The 21,318-nt window shown below is 39.8% G+C and overlaps 1 protein-coding gene across 2 annotated transcripts in view; it reads right to left on the bottom strand.

Annotated features, from left to right (window-relative positions):
- The window catches only part of spop (speckle type BTB/POZ protein), an 81,969-nt gene that overhangs the window by 20,754 nt on the left and 39,897 nt on the right, over window positions 1–21,318 (bottom strand). Inside the window, exons 3-7 of one of the 2 annotated variants that reach the window (XM_057346819.1) lie at window positions 15,999–16,163; window positions 13,968–14,277; window positions 13,084–13,205; window positions 12,665–12,816; window positions 2,251–2,378 (exon numbers count right to left, since the gene is read on the bottom strand). In XM_057346819.1, coding sequence (XP_057202802.1) covers window positions 2,251–2,378; window positions 12,665–12,816; window positions 13,084–13,205; window positions 13,968–14,045 — 480 coding nt within the window. In that variant the 5' untranslated portion in view covers window positions 14,046–14,277; window positions 15,999–16,163. The remainder of the gene's footprint in view (window positions 1–2,250; window positions 2,379–12,664; window positions 12,817–13,083; window positions 13,206–13,967; window positions 14,278–15,998; window positions 16,164–21,318) is intronic. The other variant, XM_057346818.1, reaches the window with a different exon arrangement.

The raw sequence follows: 21,318 nt of genomic DNA, 5'->3' as shown, positions 1-21,318 counted from the left end.
CAATCGCTCTGACACCAGCAGACTTTACACACCTACAAAAAGGGATTTTAACAATACAGACTTGATGTTCAGGTGAACCTTACTACGTGTTGGTACTGAACTGTGTTTCCCAGAAGGCCATAACACATCGCTTGTCACACCTGTGGTGTGAATGCATGCAAGGAAATAAGTAGAAGTACAATAGTTAAGGACCCAAGAACAAAGCTTCAAGAGAACAGTTGCATTGTGAAACAAGAAGTATGGGCATATTAAAAGGCTTAAGTGTCTTTTCTGAAAACTGCCAGTAGGCTTATGTGGTGGCAGGTGGTATGACATTCACATTCTTCAGTCATTTTCCTAAGAGACGGCAAATAAAACAAATTCAATTTGCTAAAATTAAGAACGAAACCAACACGCAGACAGTGTCAAAGATAATAAACCGACTAAAAGGCACAAAACTCCTAATGTGATTTCATTCGGTCTAAATCTTTCATTAGGGCATTGCACAACTTCAGCACACCTACCTCTCATTTCCTCTCCTTCCATCCCAGCATCATCTCCGCAGAGCCCTCCATGTTCTGAGGGTGAGGAGGAACAAAGCAGATGCTGCAGGTACCGAACTTTTCCCCCTCTTAACAAACTACCATCCAAACTTGTGTGTGTGAGTGTGAATCAGCAGCAGATGTTGCAGCCGGAGTGGATCTCGGAAATATCAGTGTGGCATATGGCTACACTGAGTGAAAGATGGCTGCTGTCAGGTGGAGGGAGAAAAAAGTGCAGAGCTCATTTATTTACTATGAGCAATCTACCTGCCGGAGGACGGAGGTGGAGTGAGAGAACGAATGAGAGCAAAAACGGGTGAAGAGGGGCCGGAGAGTGAGAGGTATGTACATACATATAGAGTGAAGTGGAGCTTAGAATGAAAGACATCTTAATAAATTGTTAGCTGATGATGATGGATTTTTTTATTCCATTATGTTCATCTTTAAAGTGGAAAAGAGACATCAAAATTAAATAAGAACCCCTTTTCCCTTCTCAATTTCTCAATTTCACTGGCCACAATGACACCAAGTACTCTAATGGGACACCTCTTCTCATTAAAAACAGAGAGAGAGCAAGAGAGAGCGAGCGAGAGAGAAAGCGAGAGAGAGAACAGACTCTAATGCTGGTTTCACACCAGACGTGAACAATCACGTTCCACGCCCTTTATTACGTGCGTCAATCTCGTCTTCGCGAAGGTTGAAAATATTTGTCAGATCACGTCACTCGCGCGCGTGTCTAGAGCCTCAGTCTCAACGAATCCAAGACCACAGCAATAAAGTCAAACTAATTTCTGAAAGAACGTGCAAACAAACAAACATATCTGGGAAGCCTTCTGCCATGTAGCCATTTGACCGATACAAATAAAATTCTGCGTTTGTGAGAGAGAGAACACTCTGGCCCAAATTTAAGGAGCAGCACCTAAAAAAGTAACCACATAACAGAAAAGACAGCAACACCTCAAATAAAAAACAGAGAGAATGGAATTGTGGGAGGAAAATGTGAGTTAAGAATGGTGCAAGAAGGAAGAAAGCAAGAGGCGATGCAAAAGCTCTCTTGCTATAATGAGATATAGGAAAAGAGAAGAGAGGCAGAGGGGAAGGAAGAGGACAGAGTCTTTCTGTTTTGATGTTAGACATGGAGCCAAAACTAACTCCTAGGAGGAACTCGGTGAAACAACCCAACAAAGTTTGGAGAAACAGCTAAACGACTCTCTAAGGCTAGTTCGCACTGACCCAAACAATGGCAATGAACAACATTAACAATAGTTTTGTTTAGGGCACTACCCTTCTTACTCCACCTCTATTTCTCTTTTTTACCACTTCTCTTACTCCTGTAATTCCTAAACTAAAAACTTGCAAGTTTGTGTGAAACATGGTTCGATAAATGCATTAAACATAAAAAACGGTAGTGTAAAGAAAATCCTGTAAAAAAACGGAAATTTTACAGCAGCTGGGGCGCCAGAAATAAACCGTAAACTAACAGTTTTTCCCTGTAAAATTACATGCTTTCCTATTTGTTTTCGTTGTCTGTAATTTGACATTTTCTGACGATATAAAAAAACTGGAAAATGCATTAAAAAACTGTACAATTCCGTTAAAATTCTGTAAAATTACGGGGGGGGTTTACAGTGTGACCAAGCAATTCGTAAAAAATTGTTAACGATAAAAATCCATCTCCAATATATATCCTATAGGAAGCACAATGTAAGATTGTTCATGCATCACTTACCTCACAAAACAGTGTCAATTTATCATCAGGTAACAGCCCATTGGCCTCATCTAGGAGGAAGTCCCGCCTTATGAACTTCTTGAAACCCCAGTCCTTTCCCTGTACAAAGCGGTACGCCCGCTGGCTCTCTGCACAACAAAAAAGAAAACCCAAGCATATCGGCATGTTTTCTCGACATTACAATACAAAAATCCATTAGGTGTATACAGAGTGCCCTTGTTCTGGGTCTCTGTAATGAGATGACCTGTCAACAAATTTCCATGGAAAAAGCTTCACGGCGACGGAGAACATCCGCTAATTTATTTTGAGTATTAGAGCGAGGCAGGAAAAATGATCTATGCAAGACATCTCGCACACATCTCAGAGACTAATCTAAATCCAAATACTCTTTAAGAGGCTTTTCTGCCTCTCTTGTGGGCTCTGTAATCTTGCTCGCCATTAATTTCTGCCTTACACTTTGATTATTCTGTGGTTTCCTTCTTTTTCTGTTTCTCTGAAAGCTCCTTGACCAATGTCGCACAAACAAACAAATAAACAAACAAACAAAAGCACTACGACGCACTACGGTGGCTGACACAGAACTAAGATGTTGTCACATTTTTCGCTTCTTTGCCAAAGGAGATAACATATTTACGAAAAGTGCTCTGTAGACAGTGTTGGGTAAGTTACTCTGAAAAAGTAATTAATTACTAGTTACTAATTACACATTCGATAATGTAATTAGATTACCGTACACGTTACTCTCTTCAAAAAGTATTTAATTACTAATTACTTTCTATATCCTACATCAACCTTGATTAGTTAAGTGATTCAAGGATAGACATGAAACGGCTTTTAATTCATTCAAATAAATAATATAAAACTACATAAAGTATTATTATTAATTACAAATGTGAGAATTATACATTAAAGCACGGATTTTAAAATTAGACTTTGAATTTAGATGTCAATTCCACTTCTGCACACACACATATTACACAAAGTATTTAGTTTAATTACATCAGAAGTAACTGTAATTAAATTACAGAAAAAATAAGAGTAATCCCTTACTTTACCTTTTCAAGGGAAAAGTAATTAAATTACTTAGTAACTAGTTACACCCAACACTGTCTGTAGAGCAGTTTGTCCGGTTAGGGCTACTGTAGAAACAGCATGGTGAATTCTATGCAGGGGGACCTACAGTGTATGTAGATAGAAATAACTCATGCTAAGGTAATAAAAACATAACGCTTCATTATGCAAGGTCTTTATAAACATCTGAAGACATAGTTATGTATCTTAAATTGCATTAAAACGCAGTTTCTGTACGACAACGGGCTAATGTAAACACCACCTAAGACATTTAAGTGATTTTAACACAGGTAAGGGGTACTCTACAAGCCTCTTAATGGTAGCAAAATCACTGTAATTCATGGCTTTAAGCAGCTTATTGCTTTCATAAAATAGCAGCTTTTAGGTTTCAAGACAGTCCGGCAGAAAAAAAACGCTTCATTTAAACTTAAACTTGCATTAAAAAAACAAATTTCCTAAATGTCCCATAAAAAAAGAAAGGGTTATTTTGGGAGATTTCCCGTCTAATTGGATGCTCCATGGTCAAAAGGATCTGCAACGTGGAACACACTGGAACAGAGAAAAAAGGTTCACTACGCAAGACTAGATCACAGCAGGGCCGACCTGACACATCAGAGCGGTTTTAAAATGTCCCCGCCTATGATCTAATTCAAAGAGTCTCTGGCTGTGTGCTCTAGTGGTGTCCAGCAGAGACTCTGCTACATGATCACATGAACATGATCAAGACCAGATAGTGAAGAACTGCAGGAGGACCGTCGTTCAGTTGACTTCATCCTGCTTGCACATCATTTCGATTTGTTTGTTATTTCAGCGATATATAATTGGTATATGTATCCATGAGCCTTTTTTTCATGAGTTTATTTTCTTATGATGGATGCCGAATCAAGACGAGTCAACATAATCTTCCTTGAGCATTTCTCCTTAGTCACTGCTCTCATACAGAGGCGGAGAAAGAAATGCAACGCAGGAAGTGGAAGAGAGAGAAAAAGGAGAGATGAATGGATTCTTTTGTGCTTTTGTTGCATTGTGGGTAAGTGTGACAAGCGCACTCAATCTAGTGCGACAGCCTCTCTTCCTAAACGTTACACTTGTTCGACTCGAGCATCTTTTCCTCTTTTCTTTCTGCCAGTTGCGCGCAGCTGGGGCTCAGACATTGCCGGTTAATATGCTGCTGTTTGTGTGCGTGTGTGTGCAGGTGTTTTAACGTGGTGTGAAATGGCTGTGTGTTCACAATTCAACTGCGAAAGCCACACAGATCCACACGGTGGGGAAGCAATGGAAGAGAGAGACCAGGAGAAAGAGCAGGGACAGGTTTGACACAGGAAGACCCGGGTGTGACGGTACAAATCGTCTCCCTATAAACCAGAATGTAGGGAGAGTAACTCACTTGATTTTCCTTTGTGGGGAAAAAAGCTTAAAACAAACAATTGTCACCGTTTAGCGCATTACACAAAAAATGGCTTCTCACCCTAAACTCAAATACATTATTAAAGATGTATTAACAATTTTGGATACGTCTTGTAAACTGAAGCACAACATTGAAAAAAATAAAATACACTAAACATGCGCAAAGCTTAATGAGTAATGACCCAGCAGAATGACCGCTGTAGTCAAACACAAAAGAAGATCAACAAAATCTTAAAAATGTATAAATTATTGTGAATTTAACTTTTTGTTTTTCCATGCATTTTTTGTGTATAAGAATACAACACCAATTCCTTCGTATGCTGTAGTTTGCCTTTTCGGCAATTTAGTCAAATATATAACCAAACCGAGTTGTGTTTTCTCCATTTTACCATACTCTGTAAAATACATCATTTTGTAACATATTTATTGGTTTTATTTAACCCAGGGAAGCATTACACGTAAATACTGTACACATACTACTACTGTAACTACTGTATCTATGTCTGGCCAAAAGTAATGTCCGGTGGCCATATCTGTATAATATTTGCTTTGAAAGTAATAGTTCAACCAAAAATGAAAATTCTGTCATCATTTACTTACCCTCTTGTCATTTCAAACCTGTAAGACTTTCTTCTACAGAACACAAAATAAGATATTTTGAAGAATGTTGTTAACTTGGTGTGTGCGGAACGTGCTGCCTCTCTTTACCGGTCTCACAGCACAGAAGACGCTATCCTGCGCTGGGTCATAGCCAGACCTCGCGTTCAAATGCGCTGGGGGTTTCGGTACCCAACCCTAAAAATGTCCCATTTCTTTACTTCATAGATAATATTTTTAGTGCCGCAGTGCGTGCCCGTCTGCTACGCCACTGCCCATATAACCAAAATGGCATGATCCCCATTGCATTTCACCTCTGCGAAGATTCGACAGTGAGAATGGTAGTCGAATCAGGCTCCTCCTATCGAAGCATCGAATCTTCGACTATTCGGGGTCACCCCTACTAAATATTGGCCAATTTATCAGTCTGGCCGATATGTCGGTCCTTTAACTAATAAGTTCTGCTGAAGGTTTGCTTCCAGGACTGACTGAGCGTGCTGCTCATGAGCTGTGATGTCTTGAATTGGACGGACAGGAGTGTTCACAGATGGCAAGTTTTCATTCAACTGCTTTAGGGAAGATGCTGACGCACCGGTGGGTAATTAGCCAGCCCAGAATCAAGTACTTCTCACTAAATCATGTTACTGCCCTATTAAAAGGTAGCAAGTGAATTTCAAAACATAATTTCTCATATCCAGCACCACTCTGACATGTATTAAAGCAGTCTTTTCGCAAATTTGCTGATCATTAATTGACAGAACAGCCCGACTTCTTCTGATATCAGTCAGCGTATTTAATAAGGAATAGTTCACCCCCAAAAAAATTCTGTCATCATTTACTCCCCCGGTTTTTGTTTTAAATTTATATAAATGATTTAAACCTGTTGTGCGGAACACAAAAAATATATTTTGGAGAATGTTTGTAACCAAACAGTTCTGGGGCACTATTGACTTCCATTGTAAGAAAAACTACTATGGTAGTCAATGTTGCCCCAGAATTGATTGGTTTCCAACATTCTCCAAAATGTCTTCTTTTGTGATCAACAGAAAAAAAATTGATATAGCTTTTGAACAAATTCAGGTCGAGTAAATGACCGAATTTTTAGTTTTGGGTGAACTGTCCCTTTAACAAACGTAACCACTGCAGACGCAGAACCCTTGTAAAGTAACAGCAAGAAAGACTGACAGTGGCAAAAGAGCCAGGAAGCGTGACAGAGACACTGATTGGTCTCTCGAGAAGGTATGGGGTCAGATCGGGGCATTGGCTAAATTTGTGCTCTCACTTGGGACGTCTAACAACTAACCAATTGCGGTAAGGCAGGGCAAGTTGGCATCCAACCAGGGTCAGACCTCTGTGGACACGGGTTAGAAACCAAAACTGAGAGAGGGAGGAATGCCTGACAGAATACAGTTCCAATAAAGAAGAGCTGAGAGATTGATTGAGAGTGATGGAGGCAAGAGAGGTAATACATATTCAGGTCCTAGCGCTGGGCTTTGGGGCACAGCACCTAATGTGCTGGCACACAGAAAAAGGAAGGTTGCTCGGTTCCAAAATGCACCAAGCGCACACAAAAAAGTCGTGTCAAAATGAGGTCAAATTGTCAAGTTCTGTTTGACCGTACATACAAAACAACAGTATGTCTGTAATAGAGTACAGAAGGCAAATACGTGTGAAAATTAATATATGAATACAGAAGAATTGCTTCCACCTGGTTGTTCTTTGGTTTTGCTGGCAGAGATATAAATGTTGATCGATGAGAGCATTCATAGCTATGGGCCACACGAGGCTGTGAGCAACAGTAGTAAAAGCTCTGCCGTGTAAATTTTCATCAAACGGTCAATAGCCAATAAAGCACGTTCAGAATCGATATCTGCCAGCATGCAGTCTCATCTGAATAACTAAACACAGCCCGCAGAGGAGAGCTCATCAACAGAGTATTTTATACACTGCCCAACACTCATCCATCTTGCATTCATGTTTTAGTCTCTTAGATTTCTCCATTAACCTAACGCCTCTGTCCAGCAGCATCTCAGCTTTTAAAGGCCTGTTCACATCAAGTACAAGTCATGTATATTATATTGCATTTCTGTCAATAGATCCTCTAAAAAAATGCACATTTGACCTTTAAAAGACTGCAACCCATAACTTTTGACTCTCTATCGCCATCTCGCCATAAAAATGCCTGTTGCTTTACGATATCTTTACATGACATGGGTTAAAACGTAAATATGACATTTCCTGCACAATAATTTTGACAAGTTGACATTTTTCAAATTAAAAATCATTATGAGTTTATAATTGAAAATCTGGATAATGTAACGATGCAGTATTGAACAATATTGAATAGCTTTAATGTTCTCATGAAAACTGGTTTTAAATGGCCGTCAAAACCATCCTATGTACCTCTGTTTATCGGCCCGCCCCATCTACCTGCCTGCCTCCATAAACACAAGTCATTTTGCAGAGTCCCAGTGCCTTCACACAGCCCTCTTAATTAAAGCACTTTACTTTGTTTTTATTTCTCTCTCTCTCTCTCTCTCTCTCTCTCTCTCTCTCTCTCTCTCTCTCTCTCTCTCTCCCTCCTTCTCTTCTCTCCTTCTCCTCTCCTCTCCTCTCTCTCTCGCTCTTCTCTCTCTCCTCGTCCTCTTCATCTAACTCTATCTCTCTCTCTCCCCCCCCCCCTCTGTGTCCCCCATCTTACTCTCCCCCTAGAGGAGGGCAGGATTAAATTGGATTCTAAATGATCCAGAACCAATAGAGCAATTTCTGCTGCCATATTTTTATCCTCCGACCAGCTTTAAAAACTCTCTCCCATCACTGTACGGGGGCTGTCAACGCTGCGCCGCTCCCCTGGGACACCCCCCTTTCCTGAAGACGAGAGATCGTTGAGCATAGGGAAGAAATGGAGGCGCGGGCCAAAACACAAGGAGCGCCTTCTCGCCCATTAAGGTGCAGAAAATGAGAAAATTGGAAAATGAGAGACGAGGTTGTTCAACCCCTCATCTCGCTTCCACAATCTGGCACCCTTTTCTCCCTCCCTCGTTCTCCTGCCCATATGCGAGATCCTTCAGGAAGATGATAGTGTGACTGCTCGTACCTCAGTTTCATCTACAGAACGCACAATGCTCCAACCCTTTGTGTAACGTCTCCTAATGCAGGCTCTAATAAAACAGCAAGCACCTGTGTGAGGACTATTCAGAAAGCCATTTACCATCTTAATATAACACCTAGGTTAAAATCAAACTAGCAGGTTGTACAGATGGACATGGAATCAATTTCAAGACGTCACACTAATAAAAAAAAACTTGCTTGACTTACTATTAAAAAGTGTTACTTTTAAAATAAGTCGATGTGCCTAAAGCGCACTTGGACCAGTAGTATAGGAACAGAACAACAGCCTCCTACAGCCAAGCAAACACACCTTCATATTAATCATTTTAGATATATCTTCTACTGTGTAGAAAAAATTAAGAGATTTTGTTTCGTTTTTCTGAATTTATAGTATTTACTAGTGTTTAAAGGTGCCGTTTTTGAAATTCAGCTGCATCTAGTGGTGAGGTTCCGAATTGCAACCAACAGATCACTCCACCGCTCACCACTCCCTTTCAATGGACTTCGGTGACTGACAACAGAACAGAGATATCATCGCGTTTTCGCCTTTTTGCCGAAGGAGATAACGTATTTACTAGGGCTGGGCGATGTGACGATGTTATCGTATAACGCCAATGTGTTGCAAATATCCCGATGTCGATTATAACAGACAGATACCAGACGATAATTGATAATAATGGAAAATACGCGTTATAACCAGTGTTGGGTGTAACTACAGTAGTTACCAAGTAATTAGTTACTGTAATTTAATTACTTTTCCCTTGAAAAAGTAAAGTAAGGGTTTACTCTTATTTTTTCTGTAATTTAATTACAGTTACTTTTGATGTAATTAAACTAAATACTGTGTGTAATATATGTGTGTGCAATAGCGGAATTGACATCAAAATTCAAAGTCTAACTTTAAAATCCGTGCTTTAATGTATAATTCTCACATTTGTAATACTTGATCAGTTAATACGAGTACTTTATGTAGTTTAATATTTTTTATTTGAATGAATTAAAAGAGCCCTTTCATGCCTATCCTTGAATCACTTAACTAATCAAGGTGGATATAGGATACAGAAAGTAATTAGTAATAAGTAACCAAATACTTTTTGGAGAGAGTAATTTGTACAGTAATCTAATTACACTATTGAATATGTAATTAGTAACTAGTAATTAATTACTTTTTTCAGAGTAACTTACCCAACACTGGTTATAACATTATCATGCGATGTAGGCTTTAGCGTGAATGTTAATGTTCATATGCCCAGGCAGTCAGTAACAGTGACAGAATTTTAGCAACGCTGTTTTGTTCGGTCAGTTGAAAGTGCTGCTGTTTTCTGCCGGTCGCATCACAGATAGACCAAGAGAAAGACAAGCTGAGTCAGCAAAGCAAAACCTCACGCTCGCGGGGTTGTGCCGGTGTTCGAATTGTCCTACACTGTCAGATTTTCCTACCGCAGGGCAAAACTTTATATAATCTAAACCACATCGACAAAATAAACAGGATGATTTCACAATGCAAAATACCCTGTCAGATAGTCCTACCATCTTAAAATAAACATAAAAAATGAATTTACAGCGCAAAAACCAATCAAATTCTACTATAGGTATTAAATAATATGTAGAATGATTTAACAACAAAAATACATTATCATATTCCCGTAGCAGAATAAAATAAACAGGTAGAATGATTTTATAGCGCAAAAAAATGACGTAACATTGATGTGCACATGCCTGGTAGGATAATCCGATGGGTAGGATGACATTTTAGGACTCCTGCAACATTTTTCTACTGCATAAAAGCTTTATGGTTATCTACGCGCTTTACCTGATGAAAGAAGTCACTGCAACACTGGTTTGTGCGCGTGGCGCGCCTGTGTGTGTGTGCGCACGCGTGCGTGTTTGTTTGGCACTTGGCGGGTCCGGAACGAATTCCCTCCTGGTGCATATCCGCAGATTGATAGTCTGCGCAACGTTGCATGAAGTGAAACACACCCGATATTATCGGGTATCGCGATGATTTTAAAGTCGATTATCAATAAAAAAAAATTTAACGCATCGCCCAGCCCTAGTATTTACAAAACGCGTTCTGTAGAGCATACATTAGGGCTGTGTATCGCCAACAACTTTACGATAAGATACGCATCCCGATACAAGGCTACGATGCGATACATATCCCGATACGGGTCAATTTTTCATTACATTTATCATACGACAGATTTACAGCAAAATATACTTGCAGAAAACTGCCATTCATAACTACTTATCAGTTAATCTGACAAATCAATGCATAAAGTAGCTTTGAGAATGAGTATAAAGTTGCAAAAGATCAAGTCCTAATATAGAGACCCTTGTTTTTAAAACAGGGTTTCTAGGCTACATCATATGTGTGCATGTGTTTTACAAATAGACTATATGTCTAACGAATAAATATGAATATATGCATTGACGTGCAGTCAGAGTAAATAGATTTAATTAAATAAGAAAGTGTTGAATTGAAATAGATGACGTAATTCTTTCTAGATGTCAGATTTCTAGATATAATATTATTAATGTATGGGTGCTGTAAGATTTAAGCAGGTCTTCGCTCTTCACTCTCTATTACATGCACATTTACTGTCGCTCTTCCACGTCTTACTTTTCATGTATGATGAGCGAGCGGCGCGTCACTGCATTCCTCCAGCGGCGGGCGTTTCATTGATTCTAAACGCGTGCAATATTTTTATAGTGGATGAGGCAGAAGCAGTGCTGCGTCATGTGTGTGTTGAATTAGCGCCTACACGACACTCACTTTACACTTTGCCTTAACACAACCAATTAAGTGAATGATAAGAGAATGCGCTTTCATGTTTAACTTACTGCGCTCACGGATGCAGAGAGAAGGTGAGAGAGCGCGCTCTTCATGATCACATGCGGGTCACGTGAATATAGAATCATGAGGGGCGATCTGTACAGATCACGGATAAACTCCGATCAGATCCTTATACCACTAATAATTGTTACACAATAATAATTGGCTAATTTCAAAAGTGCCGCAGAATCGATACGGAGGCAGATGTATCGATGCGCGCATCGTCAGGAGCTCATGATGATGTATCGCCATATCGATATTTTGAATACAGCCCTACAATACATGTAGCATGATAATTAAAGACAAAATTGGAGTGATGTCTTTACTTTTGTCCACAGCTGTATATAGATTCCAAAATAAATTGCAGTTTCTGAAAGGGACTACACTGACAATACAGTCGAGTTAGGTCAATGAGCACATATTTGTCATTTGTCCAACACATACTCATTTTTCATTCTTATCGTCTTAATGCAAATTCTGGTATTTACTGTATAAATATGAAGTAATTATTTACTCTCTTTATAGAGGCATTTTCTTCCTATGAGAAGAGTAAAACCTGTTAAAGACACTCTTGTAAGAGGCTATATAAGATACTTGGCTTCAGAAGAGGCACAAAAAAAGTGAAACCATGCATAAAGTTTCTACACCGAGAGCGAGTGTAATTCCTTCCTTTCTACTGAAGGCCAAAGCCCCTGTAACTCACTTACACCCATCAAACAGGACAGCCCGGAGGCTACATCACCCGCAAAAATTTCAATTAAAACACCGTCGCCTGCCTGAAATTTAATATTACGAGGGGGAAAAGTTCACATTGAGTGTTATTACTTTTACACATAATAAAGAGCGCACACACTCCGTAAGGCGCATGCGTTCGTGATTCACTTGGTTACACAGGTACGCACGTCTGTAGGATCTAAAGAAGGGTCTCTAAAGGAATCACAGACGACTGAATCTCCAGAAAAACTCTTTGATTATGTTAATGTTCCGTAAAAAGAACTGCGATGAGAAATTCGTTTCGAAATGATGATGACTTAAGGGAAGGTTCCCCTTCTCAACAAAATTACAAAATAAACCAACTGCTTGAAGGAAACCAAATTATACACTGGATTAGGGGTGGGCAGTATGACTGAAATCAATTTATAGTTATCCTTGCTGGAAATTCAAGAAAAATGGTTTTAAAATATTAAAACAAGCATGTGGTAATGCCTATTTTAGGAATGAAACCAATGGCACTTTGTGTAAATAACATTAGGCGTTACTGCCCACTGATAAACATGCAAAACATATAAATAAGAAATGTATATCATGGCACACAGTATAGTTAAAAATCTACTGGCTGACACATTTCTATTCTCATACCATTAAGTATTAAGAGTTTATTAGAGCTCTTACCCATGGCTTTGGTTTCCTCGCCCTTGGCATTAAGGATGGAGAACTTGAACTTGGCTCGAACCTCACTCTTAGGACAGCTGACCAGGAGCAGATAGAGTGACAGATAGTCTTTACTCTCCTCATCCAGACCTTTAGGATTCACTCGCAAACACCTGAATGAAAATAAGGAATCATTCAGAAAAAAAAAACCCTGCTCATTCTAAAAACCTGACAATGCACCAACACCATGTTTACACTACAGTCTGACACTGTCAGGTTTTTCTCCTGTTTTGGTGTCAAAATTGAAACAGCCATGAGGACACAAAATGTCCCTGTAATGCAGTAAAACAAAAACAAAACAAAAATAAGTGGGACAAAGGAAATCTATTAACTCATTATCTCATGATTATCATATTAAACACTACCTCTCCCATTCTTACCACTTGAGTTTGTCATTGGCCCCCGATGAGAAGGTGGAGCTTTTGATGACCTCGCCCATCTCCTCCCGACAGAAGCTGAAGTTGTTGATGGTCCACATATAGGAGAACTTAACCACTTTGATCTGCGCACACACACACACCCACAAGTACATAACATACACGACACGTCATTCTTCCATTTATCCATCTCCTTTTCCCTTCCCTCCATTAGTTCCACAAGTGTCGCTAAGACTTCAAAAAGGGACACATCAAAACTGCCTTTCATCTTAATGCGCTCGGACAACAAACGACAAGGGATAAAAGACCACGAACAAAAAACACTGGGGGAGAAAGATGGAGAGATAAATGAGAACACATTTCTCTAGTTGTGGGGAGTCGGACCACACTGGAGAGTCTTGTGAAGTCACACACACTCAAAAAACTGTGAATAATGGCCACTATGTATTTTTAGACCCACACGCAAATACATATGGTTACATGGTTTGTCGCACATAGAATGAGAATGCAGGATATCCCAATTTAACGGATTTGGAAAAACGTTTGGTGATCGACAGATTTTTCTCTTCAATCCCCACTAAAAAGGAGACAATTGATGCTAACGACTCAAAACTTTTTCTCATATTCGACGAGGCTCAATTTGTATGTGGGAAAGCTGTGGCTCTCAGACCCACCCTTGGAGATCTACCGTCCCAAACCGTTTAGTTACACTCTCGCTCCAACACACCTGCCTGTAATTTCCAAGTGAACCCAAAGACTTTGATTTGCTGGTTCAGGTGTGTTTGATTAAAGGTGGAACTAACTCTGAAGGCAGACCACCAGGATTGAGCACCCCTGTCAAGAGTATATCCAAGAACAGATGGACACAGAGCTACGCACGCACTCACCTGTGTGTAACACCAGCTTTCGGCCACAGGGCCGCTGGTCATTTCTGCAGGAGGGGGCGGACTCGGTACCCTGGACATCGCCAGTTTTGAGAATCGGGGTGGGGGAGGGACCCTCTGCCAGCCACCGTGAGTCGTACCAGACGAAAAGCTCTAGCGAGGTAACTCACTCGGGGACGAATGCGAATTTCACAGCCGCCGCCAGGATCCAGGCACACGCTCGTGTTGGGCGTAACCAAGAGAACATGTAAGTGATGTTGACAGAACGTTGAGGAGATGCTCAGCGTGTCATCCAGTTGGGAAGTATAACAACCTGCAGTAGAAAAGACAGACATCAAAAAAGACTAAGGATTTTTCGGCACTCTTTCAGCAACAGATCTGACTTTGATCTTTGAAATCATGCGGGGGTGTTTAAAAGTGTTGCTAATGACTGGTGATTTCAAAACCTTGTATGCACCCTTAAAGGGACAGTTTACCCCAAAATAAAATTCTTTCATCATTTCCTCACCCTCCAGGTTGCTCCAAATCTGTATAAATTTCTTTGTTCAAAAAAGATATCTGTCCAAAGATATTTGGAAGAATGCTTATAACCAAACAGTTCTTGGCCACCATTGACTACCATAGTAGGAAAAATTACAATGGCAGTCAAAAGAGCTCCAGAAGAATAGAATAGAACTTTATTGTCATTGTTTAGGGAACATCGGAACATTGTTTAGAAGAAAGAACCTTCCTATTTTCTTCAAAATATCGTCTTTTGTGTTCAACAGAACAAAGAAATTTATAAAGCGATTTTGCTACTATGGTAGTCAAGAGGCCAAGAACTGTTTGCTTACAAACATTCTTCCAAATATCTTTCTCGGTGTTCATCAGAACAAAGAAATGTATACAGATTTGGAACTACTTGAGGGCGAGTAAATGAAGACAGAATTTTCATTTTTGAGTGAACTGTTCCTTTCACTCAAGTGTTAAACTTTAGTGCATAACTTGTCCTACATAGTACACACTACAGACATGATTTTCATATGATTCCACTTAAAACAGAGGCAATACCTAAATTTTACATAGACTTGGGGGTCGGCTCTTTTAACTTGGACTAGTAGGCAACCACCGGGCATTTACCCAGAATGCTCTAGCATTCTTCGCAGACTTCGCAGTGTGTACTTGAGTCACAGGAAGTGGAGAGATCAGACTACTGATTCCCTCCAAAGAACCCTTTAAAGCTTCAAAAAGTGAGACAATCTCTGATGTACTGTACACTGATCTACAGAAACAAACAAACACATCCTGGTGAGTCGATTCTGCATGCTGGCAAGAAAGTTTTAACCATCTTTCTTTTTTGTGCTTATCCATGTACAATCCACAAAAACACCTGAAATCAAACAAAATGCCACATCTAAAGGCCTGTCGTTTGATCTCAGTTTTGTTGATATCAAGTTTGGTCCTATCAACATCTGCCACTGGAGTCTGCCATTCCTCTGGAAACATGGAAGCACCATCAGCAAGTACGGCACGTTTAAATCCGTCAAAGCTACATGTTTATACTGCTGGGGGAAAAACAATTTCTTCTTTTCCCCAGCCCTCCTTCTCCGGCTCTTTTCCAGAAGAAAAGCTCATTCATCATTCCATCGGTTCTCTTGTTCATTTTCTCCTCAAACCTTTGAACTTTAAACCTTTTCAATAGTTTTTTCTCAAGAAGACTAATCCTGATTTCGCTTTGACTGGCACTAATGAAGCCACTTTAATCATTAGCTGGATACACCCCAGACATTAATGAACTGACCAGCAAAACACCAAACTAGCCACTTGTCTAACAGAAAGTCATTAATAAGGCTAATTAATGAGTGTAAAAACAGTCCGACAGAGGTTCATAACCAATAACCAATTAAAGTAGAAAAGTACGTTTCTGCGCTCAGATCACGAGGCTGAACATTTACCAGACGGAGCGACGGGGGGACCTTCAATTTTAGCCAAACTTTAAAACACATCAAATAAAAGTATTTTTCTGTCTTTTCTCAAGTGAATCGACCTCCTCACCCTTTCGTTTCTTATTCCTCTCTCCGTTTCCTGGCACGCCACGCTCCTTTCTCGCTCAACCTGCACGTCCCTTCGTCTGCGAACGACTCAGACGGGGACGTCCCCTTCCCTTAATTAGCATCTGATTGAAAGGATAGATCACGGCCCGGCAGAACCTTCCAGAAACTGTGACGATTTGATAAAGAGTTAGAGAGGAAGAGTACATGGCGTGAAAAAAGGGATAAAGTGCAAAACAAAGTGTATTGTTGAGCTTGTGGAGGGAAGGAAAGAAAGAAAAGAATATTAGGAGAACAAAAAGGTCAATTTGAAACTTCAGAACTGCGGAGTAACTCAACCGTTTCTCCACCTACACAATAGGGCTGGACAATATCGCTAAAACAATTATCTCTTGAAATTGTTCGCCCTTTTGATGACATTTAACATAAATCTCTTTTCATAAATCTCTCTTTTGAAAGCATAATCATAAGGAGCATCTGACCAAATACTGAAGTCATCATATAGTTATTAAAAACACACTAATAAATACAATCTAGTGATGCACTGATACAAATTTTCTCTGATACTGATAGCAGATTATTCAGAGTGATATCTGCTGATACAGATTCTGAAAATTAAATTAATATTTCGTAACTTTCTTAATGTTATTAATTTATATAATGACTATAAGGGACAGTACACCCTGCACAATGTTGTTTTTGCATGTTTCAGCCTGACGCAGTTTTCATTTTCACATCCTGCGCCACGTAGTGCTGGGTGATATACCGGTTCATACCGAATACCGGTGTGTATTTTTGTTATGATATGAATTTTTTATATACCGCATTACCGGTGTATGTCGCTTAAACAACGTGCGGAACGCGGCAAAGCGCGACACTGTTTCAGTGGGGTCCCTTTTCACTGTTGCACTGTGACCGGCCATTCTCACAGAATGCGTCTTTTTATGCCACGGCATTACTTTATCATAATTTTTCTATATAAACATGCGCTAAACGGAGACGTTTGGATGTCTGCGTGCATCTCGCGCATGAGCGGTGACGTTACATATTTCTTTCCCGTCGCAATGGGAGCGAGCACCTCGCGGCTGAACAGCAGCACAAGTGTAGTAATTGCAAGTTCGCATTACGTTATATTAAATATACTCACGAACAAACATTTTCAAAAAACGCTCGTGTTCCCCTCATATCTGCTCAATATAAGCATATAATATGATGAGTTTTTAGTTTGAACTGTTTCACTATATGCTTTGATGAGAAATAAGGGTCAGTAAGGAGGATTGACAGCGTGATGCGATCGCTTTCCTCTCACATATCTAATTTAAGCCTTTGTTTTATTATTAAAAAATATGATTTCAGGAAATCATGAAGCCATTGTGACTATGTAAAACACAACAGACATCACATGCATGTTTTAATGGTAAATTGTTACTGTTTTGTTTTCAACTATACATTTTTGGGTGGATGCTCCTAACTCTTGAAGTTGGGAGCACCAGTGCTTCCAAGGAAAAAAGTTAATTTCGAGTCCAGTTCTCTATTTATTTGCTTAAATATTATTTATGCAAGTTACCTTGGCATGCTATTCAGTTGTTGAAGAAGTCTAAACTTTGCAGTTATTATAGGGGATACTGTCACTGTCACCATGACGGTATGAAAGGGCATTTTAAGTCAATCAACAGTACTATTTCCTCTCTCAATCAGTAGAAAATGTGGTTAAAAAAATACTGCTGTGTACCGGGAAACCGGTATAAATCTGGAAACACCGTTATATAAAATTTTGGTCATACCGCCCAGCACTAGCACCACGTTGTTTAAATAGCAAATGCATTTGCACCCATTTGTGCACCCATGGGCGTGCTGGTCTGTGTGTTCAGGCACATTGTTGGCACGTTGCTATTTTGAGGCAATAATATAATAAATATAATTAATATAACCAAGACATTTTTTACAATATTATAAAAAAATCACTCACATACTTGCAGGGAAGGTTCGCTAAAGAAAAGCCCCACACAAAACTATATTATCTGTAAGATAACATCACGATAATATGACACGACTTCACACACAATGCTCATTACCTTCCAATTGAATATTATCAGTTAAGTCGATCTTTCTCATTCTCTCACTTTTCTTCTCCTCCCTTTGTTCTGTTTGTTTCTGATGAAAAACACTTGTGGCATTTTTGCTCAGTAAAACAATAAATATTAATCATTCAAGTCTGGGAACAAGTTGGTGGCCATTTGCAATTCAAATTACCGCAGACTTCCTGGCAATTAATTTCCACGCGTGTGTCTCTCATCATGTGTCTCCACTTATCTGTTTTCTAAACTTCATTTCCAACGGTCTTTGTATTGCGTCTATCGGCGCTGTCAATGTAGGATCATCTGGTGGCAACATCATATAACACACGGATAATCTAACAACCCTTTTAGCACTGCAAACGCGAGGGACTAGGACACACACACCATATTACTAAAAACACATGTCAGACCTTTAACACTGTATCTGCTAATCGAACGTCGAAATAAAAAGCTTTGTTCAAAGCATCACACATAGTAACTTAAGCAAACATACACACAAATACACAAACAGTGACTGTGCCAGTGGCAAGAGTGAGTAATGGGTGATAATAATCAATAGGACAAAACACACACACCGCAGCTGTCGTCGAGAGGTACTGTAGGAGAGGAGAAAACTGAGCTTCCAGGCACACATCACATCAAAGAAACAGCATGTTGCTGCTGTTCATTAGTTTGCTAACAACTCAGTCTTTGACTTTAGTACCTTATTCAACCACATACAAATGCACAACAGAGCTAGAAACACCTGAGGTTTACATTAAAACACATTACAAGTAACAAATCTCCTGATATTTCCACAATTGTTACCCATACAGTAAAGCATGGGTCTTCAACCAGGGGTCCGCAGCACCTAGGGGGCCCACCGTGGAACTGCAAGGGGTCCGCTAATTACAGTTTACTCACAGGCAACTTTTTGTTAAAAATGTAAAGGGTACAGAAATATTACAACCAATGTTCTCATTAAGCTGTGCACGTGCGCGACCGCACAGACTCGTTGAAGCTCCCGCGAATTGCAATTTTAACCTGCGTGCGGACAAAAACATCCATTCAGGCAGCAGAAGCGATAGAAGAAACATTACATCTGCATCATAAAAAAACGGTAGGGCCTAAATCAAACAAGTACCTGTCTTTCTTTCAAGACTGTAAGTTTAGAATCAGTGCATTCTCTGTCTCCCTTCCGATAAATTCAGAATATGCATGAAAGGAGTTGCGTGCAAATAAAGTGCATTCTCCTATATTTCTGAACTTCTGTTCAAATTTGTTAAAGCTGTAAAGCGCTAATTTGGCAGGCAAATGACACCACACCGCTTCTGCATTGTAAACTCTGACAAAACTATCGTACGTGTTTAAAATCACGTCAAACAAGTTGCCCCAAAAATAACGCGGCCTCGTTGCACTCCTTAGTCTGCTATGATGCACTGCAAAACTGGAGAATTTTCCTGTAACAGCCGCAACAATGCTGATCCACGAGAAAGACAACGGAGCTCAGAATTATAAAATAGCGCTGTGTTCTGCAACACACAGAGAAGCGGGGAAGAAAATAATGACACTTAATAAAACAGCCTGCTTTTACAACAGAATGCATAACATCTGCACTGATTTCTTTCGTATCCAGACAACCCCTACCTCCACTAGAATAGTCTTTGTGACATTAACCAGTGTCAGTCATCTCATTGAAGCCTTAATAAAAACTAAGGTTCAGGACAAGTAAATGTTTAACTGCCCATCTCACAGTAAAATAAAAATGTATGATGCCGCAAATCCCTTAAAATAATCAAACAATCTATATTAACAATAAAAATAATACACAGAAAAGTATGTATGTACAAAAATAACATGCATAATAGTGCTAATGAAATGTCTTAACATAATATTGCTGTGACAATAAAGGTTGTTTCTATTTAAATAGCTCCATTTACACATTTAGTATAAGGGGGTCCCTGCTCCATGCATCTCTCATTTAAGGGGTCCTTGCCCCGAAAAATGTTGAGGACCCCTGCAGAAAAGCAAGCATACCCAACTGTACATCCCAAAGCACAATGTGACCTGCAGGGGTGTAGGGTGGACTCAATCTCTGGATCAAACAATTAAAGCACATGTGAAAACAGCCTAGGAAATAATAGACTGCGTGTTAAATCACGATTTGTTTTCAGCGTCAGAAAGCATCTTAGATTTGATCTGTTGGCACGCGCCGAGCGGGTGGGATGAGATGGGTGCCAGGCAAGGAGATTCAGCCCTCGAGGAATTCATTACCGCAACCGTTACCCTGCCAAAATAATTAATGAATTAATGAGGGGAGGGCGATGGGAGCAAAGGAGGAATGGAGAAAGAGAAAACATGCAGCATTTCTGCGATCAAATTCTCTTTTAGTTGCGACTTGAAAGAGAAACATCAAGTACAGCCCCGCCCAGCAGACTCTCCCAACAGGCCAGAACCTCCTGTGAGGAAATGAGCGCCAACACGTGACCTCGTCGTCTCATTAAGCTCCTCCCACAGGGTGCAATCACAGTGAAAAGGGATTAGATTTAGAAACGGGAGTGGCTGTAACTCTGTAGGGGAGGGGCTTAAATGGTTCGTGGAAGGGATTTTGGAAAGATGATTCAAATTTCTCTTTTCCTTTTTAGTTTAATTTTATGCAGTCTCTTTCTTCTCTCTCCACAGACACAGAAGGAAAGGGAGACGTTGTAAGGGAGCAAAATACTTTTTTATTTGACCTTATTTAAACCTCCATTGAAAACTAAAATGCATTCAAGGTCAATGTTGGGTCAACATCTTAAAGGAGTAGTTCGCCCAAAAATGGTCCCCATTGACTTGACAATAGTCATTTTTATTTCTACTATGGAAAGTCAATGAGGACCATTTTTTGGGTGAACTACTCCTTTTACAACATGAAGCAGCATTTACATTGTGACAGTAGTAGTAAGACAAATTGTGTGACCCCTTTGAATTAACCTGGATTTCTGCAAATTTAAAGTTTGATATTACCCTCGAATAAGTCCAACTGACTATAAATGAACAAAGTTCAACCCTGTTGCTGTTTCCTCAAGGAGGGAGCGTCCTGTAAATATGACTGCAAAAGCACAGCACAGAATCCTCTATGATACTAAGGAGAACCCTGGAGTGTTAATGCAAGACAGAAATCTCTGGTACATGGCATGCAAACGTCTATGTTGATGTGTCAACAAGTGTAAACATACATTACAGCAAAACAGTGTTTATAGCAGGACTCCACAATCACTGCTGTAC

This window comes from Triplophysa rosa, linkage group LG11, assembly GCF_024868665.1.
Source record: "Triplophysa rosa linkage group LG11, Trosa_1v2, whole genome shotgun sequence".
In the NCBI taxonomy this organism is placed as follows: Eukaryota; Metazoa; Chordata; class Actinopteri; order Cypriniformes; family Nemacheilidae; genus Triplophysa; species Triplophysa rosa.
The sequence above is the reverse complement of the archived record's forward strand: the minus strand, read 5'-3'. Positions and strand labels throughout refer to the sequence as shown.